Raw genomic sequence first — 12,122 nt, forward strand, 5'->3', positions numbered from 1 at the left:
TTTAAACATGCTTTTTTTTGTCACCGTGTTTGATGCGTACGGTATAATAGAGGAACACGGGCAGCATGTTCAAGATATAATAGAACATAAGACCAGTAGTGCTCTAATTCATCTTCGATAAGTACCATTGAAGATATCATAGACCATTAAATGCGATTTTTCGTAAGACCATCTCATAACCACGATAACTACTAATGAATGAGCAAGCTGAGAAATGATCAATACTTAAGGCAACTATACTGAATACTGAAAGGGGCGTTCACAGACAATGCCCCAGGAGGATCATCTACATAAGCTAGCTAGACACGTACCATACATATAACTGACCCAAATTCAATAATTTAGTCACGTATTCAAACCAAATGATCCATCACACCTCAAACTATTTCATTCTTTTTTGGGATATTTGTATATGGTAGCCATCCGGAAATCCTAAGCCAGGAGTCCGGATTATGTTCCCTCCCTTGACTGGCTTCCACCTGTTAAGGTACGAAACACAGTGATCGATGTTCACTTGAAGCATTAGTACAAGAATGCTAGCTACTTGTACTCTAGGAAATTGGACTTGAAATGGTGAAAGCCTCCTCGAAAATACCTGTACTTGGTAACCAAGCAGTGCAGGAATATCGCCATCTGAAGCTTGCTGAAGTCTGCTCCTACACAAAACCTTACCCCTCCTCCAAAAGCCATGAAATTCTTTGATCCTCCGCTTAGCTCAGACTTTCCCTGTCCCGAATTTAAATTTTGCTAACTTAAATAGTTTTTACGACACCGTGCCCAGATTTGACGCTAGATGGAGGACTCAGATGGTTTTAAAGCAACTAGCTAGACACATATTTGAAAGCGGGTTTAGGGGTGCAAAAAATAAAAATAAAAAGCAATATATTGTTGTGCAAAAGTTTCACGTTCATCGCCATAAAGATGCTCACCCTAGGGAACATGTTAACGTGCAAAATTACAGCCATGCATCAATGCTTACCTCAAGTTCAAAGTTTTTGTACAATGGAAGGAGGTGTCAGGTGTAATGAGCAAGCGAAATCTAGATATTCCAGCTCTTAACAACGTATCAGTCACATTAATACTGATAACTACTAAATTGATAATGCAAGTTGGCCTAAAATACCCAGGATAGACACTTTTACCGTTCTAATGCTGTTATTATTAGAATAACGAGATGGATTCTTTTTATTCTTTTCTATGGATCTGCGTACCTTTTATGATCTGATATTCTAAGTTTATAGCTATTACTAACCTTCCATCTCCATGGATTAAACAAAAGTGGATCTTCATATATCCGAGGATTCAAGTGAACCGCTGGAGGACATACCATCACCCCCCAACCTGCAGGGATCGTGTATCCTGTGTCGCCAAAATTTGAACATGTTCGAGGGAATTATTATTATGCATAACAATAAAATATAAATATTAAAATTTTATAATACACACACCATTAACATGGATTTCCTTCATTGCTTTTCTGAATATTCCTGGTACGATATTTGCCAGCCTGGTTGTTTCATGGATAACCTGCTCAACAGCAAGAAGTGAGAAGAGTAAGTCATTTATACTGAAACTAGTTAGCTTCAGTCATATCCACAAACTCATTGAGCAATAATATATGGAAAAAAATTAAATCAGATATGTATATGTATTATTACTAATTTCGTTCACCTGGAATGTGAAGTTCATAGATTTATATTCCTGCCATGTGATTCCAGAATCTGGGTACTTCCTGTTTCCGAGAATTGCTTCATGCTCTTTCTGAAAAAAGTGAAGGTTAACACATAGATAAGTATCATTTATACAAGAATTTGATGTTAATAGAATTTTACTGACCGTTAATTCCTCCAAAACTTCAGGATTTTCTGATAAGAATTTGATGGCTAACGTCAATGCTGAGGATGTAGTCTCAAAGCTCGCAAAAAGAAGCACAAACATTAAATCCAAAGCAATAGCTTCTGTTATAACTGGTTTTTCTTTCTTCAGCTCTTTGACGACACAATCGAAAAAATCAATGCATTTTCTATTCGGTGAGTTCATTCTCTCAGCTAATATATCCTTCAGCAGCTTCATCACTTTCTTTCGTCCCTGGCAAAAGAGATAAAATAAAATAATGGACAAATTTTTAAAAGGGGGTCTTTTTTTAATTTTATATAGCAAAACCGACCTGATTGGAAATTAATCTGCAAAACCGACCATTTTCTTCGGAAAAGGATCGGTTTTGCAGTAGCAGTGTTTTTTCGAGCTACGCAAGACTGCTAGTCCCGTGTACTGCGACCAGTAGTTGAAATGCACGGGACTAGCAGTCCCGTGCATTTCTTTTATTAACCCGTGACACCCTCATTCCCTCATTGACCCGTGACCCCTCTCTCCTCTCTCGCCCCTCTCTTGACTCCCTCTCTCGCCCCTCCGCTCTCTCTACTCGACCGATCCCCACCGACCCCGCTGACTAAGCTCCTGACCACCGCCGCCGACCAAGCTCCGATCAAGGTAATTTTTTTTTTAATTTTGTTGTTAAATTTGATGAGGGATATGAATTGGGAGTTAGGGTTTAGCCATGAAATTTTCTTTTTAGTTGAGATTTGGGATTAAGGTTTAACCATGAGTATTATGATTAGGGTTAAGCCATGAATAATGTGATTAGGGTTTAGCCAGGAATAATGTGATTTGGAATTAGGTTTTTTGCTTTTTAGTTGAGATTTGGGTTTAGGGTTTAGCCATGAATAATGTGATTTGGGATTAGGATTTTATGAATAATTTTTAGTTATAATGTGATTAGGTTTAGCCATGACTAATGTGATTTGGGATTAGGGTTTTTTGCTTTTCAGTTGAGATTTGGGTTTAGGGTTTAGCCATGAATAATGTGATTTGGGGTTAGTATTTTATGAATAATTTTTAGTTATAATATGATTAGGGTTTAGCCATGAATAATGTGATTTGGGATTAGGGTTTTTTGCTTTTTAGTTGAGATTTGGGTTTAGGGTTTAGCCATGAATAATGTGATTTGGGATTAGGGATTTTAGCCATTATTTGCTTTTCAGTTGAGATTAGGGTTTTAAATTTGATTTTAAATTAAGATTAATATTTTTAGTTATAATAGATTATTTACATTTGATGAACTATTAATTTTTAGCTTCAATGGCAAACTCTATATCCATTATTTGCCTTTTCATTGGGAGCCTCGATCGACGTTGGATTGAATAGTATGTCTATGTATGAGGGAGGTTATAGGAAAATATTTATGCTATCTAAGTTATGTAATTTTGATGGAATGATGAATGAAATACACAAAGTTACTAAAATTAATAAAGCAGAGTATGTAACTAAGGTGTTCTTCAACTGTCCGATAAATGAGAGTAGAACCATTCCTGTGGAGATTATTGACGATGAGGAATTGAATGACATGAAATAATTAGTCGAGAAGCAAGTGTCAATTAAGTTGTTCATTGAGAAATATCTGATTCATGAATTTTCCCAAGTTTCACGACCTCAAGGAGAGTTTTCTCGGATGCTTGACTTAGACAATGAGTCGAGTGGTTTTATGACATCTCTAAGTCAGGATCCGTGGTTTCAACTACAAAATTTATGTGGTCATTCTCTTCGTAGGACGTCAAGTACTATTTTTAACGATGGTTTGGGCCATGTTACGGGTGACCTACTGACCAGATCAATTGTAGAAGAAGAAGCAAATGATGACTCATAAGATATTAAAGAAGAAGGTGTGCAAATCGATAGCATGCAGGTGGCAGCTAGAATCAATGATGACTCCTGTTGGATGGAACAATTTAAAGTTAACAATGATTATGTGGAAGCTGAAGATCCGTTACCCGATAAGTTTCATAATGAGGATTGGATAAATACTTCTCAAGCCGAATTTGTTGATGTTGGTCCAAATTTTTAACGGCCTGAGGACTTCACTTTTAAAAAATTTAAAAAAGAGGACCTATTCGAGAGCAAGAAAGTATTGATCTTTAAAATCCGAGAATGGTCTATCAAAAATCGGGTCAAATTCAAGCCGATAAAAACTAATATAACAAACTACTATGTAAAAATGTTACTTTAACGAGAAGATTGAAGTCGAGCATGCAAATGAGCAAGATGAGAGAAATAGAAAATGTCCTTTGTTGCTAAATGTAGCTGTGAGAAAATATTCAAAAGGGCAATTTGTAATATCTAGATATTGGGACTTCATACATGTTGCAATCCGTTGGTGGATGTCGATGATTATTCTGCATCTTCCTTTTATATATGTAAGCTAATTATTCCTGAAGTTAGGGCTGAACTTGATCTAAATGCAGGTCAGATATTTCAAAGGGTATATGACATGCGGGGCATTAAGATATCTAAATATAAGGCATATGACACAAGGAGGAAAGCATTGTCTAAAATATTTGGAGATTGAAAAAATCATATGTATTACTTTCATAGTATCTTGAAGCTATCAAGCGAAATAATCTGGGTACTGAATATGAAATATTGTCCGAAGAGATTGCACCGGGGATGGAGAGGTTCACTCGAGTATTTTGGGCATTTGGTCTTGCTTTTAAGGGCTTCAATTTTTGTCGTCCGTTATTGAGCATTGACGGTACACATTTATATGGTAAGTACAAAGGCGTGCTTAGCATGATTCTTGTGGCGACCAATGTAGATGCAAATGGCGGTTTATTTCCTCTAGCATTTGCACTCGTGGAGGTAGATGATACTTCTAGTTGGAAGTGGTTATTTGAACTTATATACAAGTAGATTCCTAGTGTCCGTACACCAAGATTAATTACTTTTATCTCGGATAGGATGAAAGGAATTATAAGGGTATTATATGAGGGTTTTTGTGCACTACATCACCATCGATATTGTTTAAGGCATATAAGAGATAATTTTAAGAAAAAACATGATGAAATTAATTTGCAAAATCTTTTGTGGCAAGCTGGGTGTGCAACCGATACATTAGTGTATGAACATTGTAGGGAGAAAATCAAGTCTTTGTCTTTAGATGCACATAATTGGATTGAAAATAACTTAAAGTCTCAATTCAAGCATTGATGGGCATTATGTAAGGATGAGGGTGTACGGTTTTGCATGATGACAACTAATTGCTCCGAGAGCATTAACAGTGTTCTTAAAGGAGCACGAGCTATACCAATACAATCATTGGTTGTGAGAACGTTCTATAGGCTAAACACATGTGGTAATCTATCGTAGGGTAGTGCTGTTTTGGCGTACCTATATAGAGACATGTCCAAAGTGGCATTCATGAAAAATAGTGACTTTAAAAGGTGTCTCAGCTTATTGCAAGTATGAGCACGGGAGAGACTTCACTTGAAGCCGAGACTATGCGTGAATTTACAATTAGATGGACAAATTCTACTAGGATGCAGGTATTATATTTTTAACATAGCAACTATAATTATAATTATCATTATCGTACTGAATTTTGAAAACAACACAGATGGAATGTCCAAAAATGTTATGACGAGACCCCGGCTAGACAATTAGATTTCTACTAAAATGAGCTTGACCGTATGAAGATTTTTCAGGTATCACTAATATAAAAATTAGCTTTTACTTCTATATATCAACTCTTCTATATATCAACTTTGGTTTTAATGATATGCAACAATTATATGAAATATTCTATAGATGGAATGTGAGCCTTACGCCCAATTTCTCAATCATCTACCCCCGGTATGTACAGAATCCCAGTTACATGAAGAGCTAGAGTTCCATTAATATGTTTTGAGATAGTAGAAATGCATGTACTGGACCGCATGCTTCGACAATTTGGTCTTGCACAACATGTTCTAGAGTTTGTTGAAAAAATAGAGAGGAAGGCAAAGAAAGGAGACCAACAAAAGGACTGAGCAGTTGAGCATCAAAATTATATACACAGATGGAATGATAGACATTTTTGTATTGTTGAGCAAATTGAACCAACTCTCCGGGAATCAGATTACTACACTTGGTATTGAGGGATAACCAAAAGATGGATATTCCACGAGACCATAGAACTGTTTGAGTTGCAAAAAGGATATGTGCCTCAGGGTATAGATGAGAGAGAATTAGTAAGTATTCTCAAATTTTGTTTTTGAACAATTTAGTCCATTTTTATTGGTATTTCTCAATATTGCTAACTTGTGTTTTTTAAAAAAATTACAGGTATCAGTAATAGATGATGTTCAAACCATTGCAAATAGTGGCATGGAATTGGCTCGAGTAGGTAATATAGAATTAAATATGAAATTTACATTATGTAATTTGAATTTTAAAGTAATTTTTTCATTTCAGATTTTTTGAATTATCCCTCGCGGGTACATCTCTCGAAGCACAGGAACATGCATCAATATATCAGTCAGTAATGGGGAGGCTTCACCAAGCCTTATACCGGACTCACGAAGACCTTCATGATGGACGAGAGGAAACGCAATTCGTATACACGCGTCAACCACAACAAAGACGAGGACGACGCAGAAACGATAATGAAGCTGGGCCTTCCCAACGTGTTGACGACGGAGCTGGACCGTCACAACCACAAATGAAGCTGGGCCTTCCCAACGTGTTGACGACGGAGCTGGACCGTCACAACCACAAACGCAACCGGATCACGAACTCGTCGCCTTCCCAACGTGTTGACGACGGAGCTGGACCGTCACAACCACAAACGCAACCGGATCACGAACTCGTCGAAGGTCGGGATGGAGGGGGGCGAAGACAAAGGAGGAGGAGAACATTTCTTGGATGTATGTAAACTAATCAATATTGTTATATACATTACAAACCTATTTCAGGATGTGAGATGGTTTTTGGATTTGTAGCTGAGATTGTGGTGTGATTTATTGGATTTGTAAGTGGGTTTGTGGTGTGATTTGTTTGATTTGTAAGTGGGTTTGTGTTTGTGGTGTAATTTATGATTTTTAGATTTGATATATGAGTTTATACAGGGAATTGACAAAAAAAGGAAAAGCAACATGTGCATGTTTTTGTGCACAAGAAATGCATGAGACTTCTAGTCCCGTGCATTTTGTTTTGTGTCCCCGAAAAGCACGGGACTGCTAGTCCCGTGCAATTGGTTTGTGACGCAAAAAGTATCTGTTTTTACTCGGGACTATCAGTCCCGAGTAAAAAGCAGAGACTATCCAAAAGAAAAAATGAAATACATGGGACTGCTAGTCCCGTGCATTTCAATTGCTGGACGAACTACACAAGACTACTAGTCTCGTGTAGCTCGAAAAACATCGCTGCTGCAAAATCGACCCTTTTCCGAAGAAAGGGGACGGTTTTGCAGATTAATTTGTAATCAGGTCGGTTTTGCTATATAAAATTGAAAAATGGCTCATTTTAAAAAAATTTCCTAAAGTAATATTTCTTTTTCGGAGGCATGAAAGTTAAATCTGAACAAGTAAATTGGATTCTTTTTTCTTAAGAGAGGCATGCCTGTACACATTTTTGGTAAGCAGTTCCTGGAATGTTCACGGGAAATGAGATTAATCCCGAAATGAAATCAACAAAACTATCCTTCAGGTTATCTGAGGACTCGGAAGGATTATAACTGATCAATTTCTTAGCCGTGAGATCAAATATCATCTGTAAAAATCGAACAAAATTAAGAGTGGGATATGTAAAAAAATAAACACACCAAGTGACAACGTAAAGCATTGAGAAAAAATATTGCTGATTGATTTGATCTCTGATTCTATGTCAAGGGTCGAGAAATATGCCCACTGTTATTGATTGTTTTGAAGAGGATAATATCTCTGGCATGTATGGATATATTATGCATGGGCTATCTACAAACATCCTACTAAAGTCAATGATATATTACAAGAAACCCTTTATTTATACCATTGTTTTCAATAAACCTCTTAACGATTTATCAAATAAAATAAAAATATGAAGAAAAAAAAAATAAACTTCTCCATGATCTATCGTCAAAATCATTAATTTTGTAACGAAGTTTTGTGCTTTAAAGGTACGCTCAGATTGACGTCTAGATAAATGTCCGCGCATTAGACTTCACTCCAAAATCCACAGATTTTGACAATTGAAGAGAAGAAAATAAGGAAACTGTCTCCGAATAGAAGTGAAAAAAGATCTAATCTCTCTGTTATTAACCTATATATTTTTTTTAATACAGAGAGTAGTCTGCGTGTTTGGAAAAACAAGAAGCTAACGATTTCATTAATGAATGACTGTAAACGAGAAGAGTTACTTGGAAAACAGGGTATATACAAAGCAGTTATTCTCTAATTATAAGAAAGAGAGTTATAGTTAAAGAATAAAATTATATACGGTTCGAGATCAACTTACAGTTGATATTGCATCTTTCAGCTCAACGCTCGATTCCTCGGACCACAAGCATAAACTTAAACGAGCAGACTTCTCCACGTCATGGAGTAGCCTTTCTCTGAGGCTCTCCGGTCCAAAGAGTTTAAGCACTAGGTTCTTGATGTATTTGTGAATGTACCCATGTAAAGCTGCCGCGCTGTCTTGCCCAAAGATCTCCATGAAAGTTTCAGGGTACCAGCTTTGAAATAGATTCCCTTCTTGCTGAAACACAAAATCGTTAAGTTCTTGGTCCGTGGAGATGATGACGGGCTGGCCCACCAAGCTGGTTTTGAATATTGGCCCATATCTGAACCCGAATCCAAAACGAGAAATATTACTATAAATTATAACCATCCAACTAAACCCTAATGTCGGAGTTTTGCTATAGTATAAGGGACTTCAAAATGGTGATTAGAGAAAACCTACTTCTGATAGCACTCCAAACATATTTAAAACAGAACTTAAGGAAGAAAAAAAAATGTACTGCTATGTAAGCCCACATTTCAATCTATAAAATTGTGAACAAGTCAGAGTACAAAATTATAACCCTTGATTCTTTTTATAGCTTTGGAAATTTAGCGGAGCGGAAGAAACCTTCCAGAAATGGCATCTAGAGGTTTAGTTTACAATGTTTACGATTAGAATGAAGAAAAATATCCATATTGTACCTCTTTACCCTCTCTTTGACGAAGGGTTGTAAATCGTTGGAAGTGTCGGGCTTGAAGAATTGGAGAGTCTCACCAAGGAGAGGCAAACCCATGGAGCCAGGAGGGAGCTTGCCGTTGCATTTGGGATTCCTCCATCTATGAACCCAGATTACCAACATGGTAATTATGCTTACACTGAAAATGGAAACATAAAGCTCCATACTTAAAATAGTTGTAAACTGTTAGTAGGGTACAAACTTATTGTGGAAGCGGGGGCTATACACAGTCACAGAATATATCTATACAAAGTGGGTAACAACACAGTACTAGATAATCAGAGTAGAGACAGAGAACAGCACACAAGGATTTAACATGGTTCAGTCAGTATGATCTACATCCACGGGTGAGAGCAGTAGAAAAATTCACTAATCACAAAAAAGAATATTACAAATAAGATCACTCTCTAACCCCATCAAAGAAAGAAATTAACTCTCTCTCTTTCTCTGCCTCTCTCTTCTCTCTAACTCCTCTCTCTCTCTCTAACTCCTCTCTTTATCCGATGCCCTTCATCCTTCGCCATTTATCCTCCATTTATAGCTTTTCATTTTTAATATAAAATTTCTAAATTTGAAGGTTGGTGTAATAGGGAGTTAGGTGTCAGATGCATGCCCATCACCCTTCACCAAAGAAAGAAATTACCTCACTCTCTCTTCTCTCTAACCTCTCTTGGCCGATGGCCTTCACCCTTCACTATTAATCGTCCATTTATATCCTTTCAAGTTTACTGCTAAAGGTTGGTGTAATAGGGAGTTAGGTGTAGGGGTAGGTGAGTCTTGACTTCATAGATCCTCAGTTAGTAAAAAATAAAATAATCCGAGTGCTAAGGATTTAGAATTTATTGAGGAGGAAGAGGGCAGAGAGATCAAGAATTTTAGATATGAGCGCTTAAAGTATTCATCCTAAGCATGAGAGAGATGGTTAAAGGCTTACGTAGACGAGTCTAGCTGATAAAATTGAAATATACAATGTACGAACCATATACAAGCTAATTCCCCACTTTTTAATTAAATTTTCTTTCACTAATACATACTAATTAAGCGAGCAAATAATTAATTGAGTGATTAATTGATGGAAGAAAATTTAATTCCCGACTTGTTAATTATATTTTCTTTCACTAATACATACTATATTAAGCGAGCTAATAATTAATTGAGTGATTAATTTATTGAGTTAAACCATATGTTGCATTTTGTGGGGACTTACACCATGCTAACGGGTTTACTGGCCCGGGGTGTAACAAATGATATCATAGCAGTTAGCCCGTAGAAAATATAAAGCTAAGTGTTATTCTTAGCTTAAGTGGTACATTATGTGAGTGCGGTGGGAGCCACCTCGATCTAGAAGAGCATAGAGTCACCTCTTAAGTTCATATCGTCTAGTATTGATATTGAGACAAACCAATTGTCATGCCATGACATGGATGTTAGTGTGAACGCGGAAGGACTGTGGGGGCCACCCACGTGCAGCACAACAAGAACCCACAATTTCTTTTCGCTGGCCCACTCGAAAGGACATCTCAACATATAAATGCTACTCGTTTCCTAGGGTTTGGTGGCCGTGCAAAGTGTGAGTGCAAGGATTGGTTTTGCAGCTGTAGGCTAAAACCACGTGCAAAAGAGGGGAACGCAGAAGCAAAGAGGACGTGCAAAGGAGCTTTTTGCTGCTGCGGGAAAATTCACAGCAGGAGAAAAACCGGCGCCCTTTGAGAGAGATTGTGATGGTTTTATTTGTGAGATATTGTGTGTGTAAACCCTGTTTCTATTCTCTCTAATAGTAGATCTCCTCCCTCCTTGCCACGTGGACGTAGGCAATTTACCGAACCACATAAAATTGATTGTCTCGCTATTTGTATGATTTGTAATAGCTTTTAGGTTCCCTCGATAGGTCAGTCCTAGAACTGATGAGAGGAAGAGCTGATATCTCACTTGGTTGAAATATTTTGCTTAAGGTTCCTGTTTTCTTTGTGAAACAGGATTTTCTATTGCGACCTGACTCTCTTGTTGTGCTGTCGAAGTGCTGCCAAAATTTTTGCTACGCGCAACAAGTGGTATCAGAGCCCAGATTTCAGATCTAGGATTTTGGAGTTTGGTAGAGAAAGATTTTGTGTGAAGCTTGGTTCTTAGAGTTCTAGGCTTCGGTAGAGATAGCATTAGGAGTTACCTTTGGAGATTTCGCTTTCCTCGTGTGGATAGGAGATCTATTTGGAATCCGATCTAGGGTTCAGTTGGGTGGTTCCTAATTTCTATCAAATTTATTCTTTCTCTATAATTTGGAGTTAGTTTGTAATGGGAGAAGAAGGTAAAAGCAGCAAGTCAATGGCGAGTAGAATATAAGTTGTTTTTCAGAACACTAAGATTAGTGTAAAACCCCAAAAAATTTCTATAATGTATATATGTATATATATGTGTGAATTAGTAATAGTAGATAATTCCCTTGTGATAAATAACTATATAAGCATAAGATATATATGTGTATCAGAGTTTGGGAGCCCAGCAGGTGTCTGCAAGTGAGAGAAATTGAGTGAGTTGGCGATCAGCAGGTAAAATGCCATCAGCAGGCATTTTTGTGCTGATCGGTCGACCGGCGCGGTCGACCGGCGCGGTCGACCGATCAGCGATCAGAGAGATTACCAGGTTTTGGTTTCGGGTTTTTAGTTGTTGGGTTTTGGGTTTCGGGTCGGGTTGGGGAGTTGGTATTTATACCAACTCAACCCAGGAGAGATCTCCTCAGCCCCAAACGTAAACCCTAGCCCCTTCTCTTCTTCCTCAAAACCCTAACTGGATTTTGGCAACCTGGGAGCAGTCCTTGGGGATTTTCGGCAGATCGTGGGTTTTCAGCGAAGGGGATCAACATCTTACAGATCTAGGGCATTATCAGCAACCAAGGCGAGTAATTTCTCGCCCAACCCCCACCCCCTTTGGTTTAAACATCAAGAACTGAGTTTTTATTGGATTTATGGAGCCAAATTCGTATCTTTGTTTAGCTAATAGTTTACTATAGCCTAGAATATGGGTTTGGGGCTTAATATGTTGTCAAAACTCACCCATGCCCTGTTAAAGAAGATCTAGATCTGAGTTTTTGCCTAAAAGAGTTTCA

The 12,122-nt window shown here is 37.6% G+C and overlaps 1 protein-coding gene across 2 annotated transcripts; it reads right to left on the minus strand.

Annotated features, from left to right (window-relative positions):
* LOC109826196 (cytochrome P450 87A3-like) lies at positions 206-9,647 on the minus strand. 2 transcript variants are annotated; one of them, XM_020393194.1, is made up of 9 exons: positions 8,988-9,647; positions 8,302-8,626; positions 7,429-7,578; positions 1,837-2,088; positions 1,672-1,761; positions 1,449-1,527; positions 1,253-1,359; positions 596-726; positions 206-479 (listed from the first exon to the last, which is right to left on the minus strand). In XM_020393194.1, exons 1-9 carry the CDS (start codon positions 9,185-9,187, stop codon positions 383-385), a joined length of 1,431 nt encoding a protein of 476 aa, XP_020248783.1. In that variant the 5' UTR covers positions 9,188-9,647; the 3' UTR covers positions 206-382. The 2 variants fall into 2 exon arrangements, with proteins under 2 accessions (XP_020248783.1, XP_020248784.1); XM_020393195.1 differs by lacking the exon at positions 7,429-7,578.

Source organism: Asparagus officinalis, chromosome 10 (genome assembly GCF_001876935.1).
Source record: "Asparagus officinalis chromosome 10, Aspof.V1, whole genome shotgun sequence".
NCBI classification, from domain to species: domain Eukaryota; kingdom Viridiplantae; phylum Streptophyta; class Magnoliopsida; order Asparagales; family Asparagaceae; genus Asparagus; species Asparagus officinalis.

What these genes read in the sequence shown, in the direction of transcription:
- LOC109826196 (XM_020393194.1), bottom strand. Translation starts at nt 9,187, where the DNA reads ATGGAGCTTTATGTTTCCATTTTCAGTGTAAGCATAATTACCATGTTG. An exon ending in TGAAAGATGCAATATCAACT is followed by an intron (nt 7,579 to 8,301) that starts GTAAGTTGATCT and finishes CGATTTTTACAG; the next exon opens with ATGATATTTGATCTCACGGC. An exon ending in CTTACCAAAAATGTGTACAG is followed by an intron (nt 2,089 to 7,428) that starts GCATGCCTCTCT and finishes CTCTTTTGCCAG; the next exon opens with GGACGAAAGAAAGTGATGAA.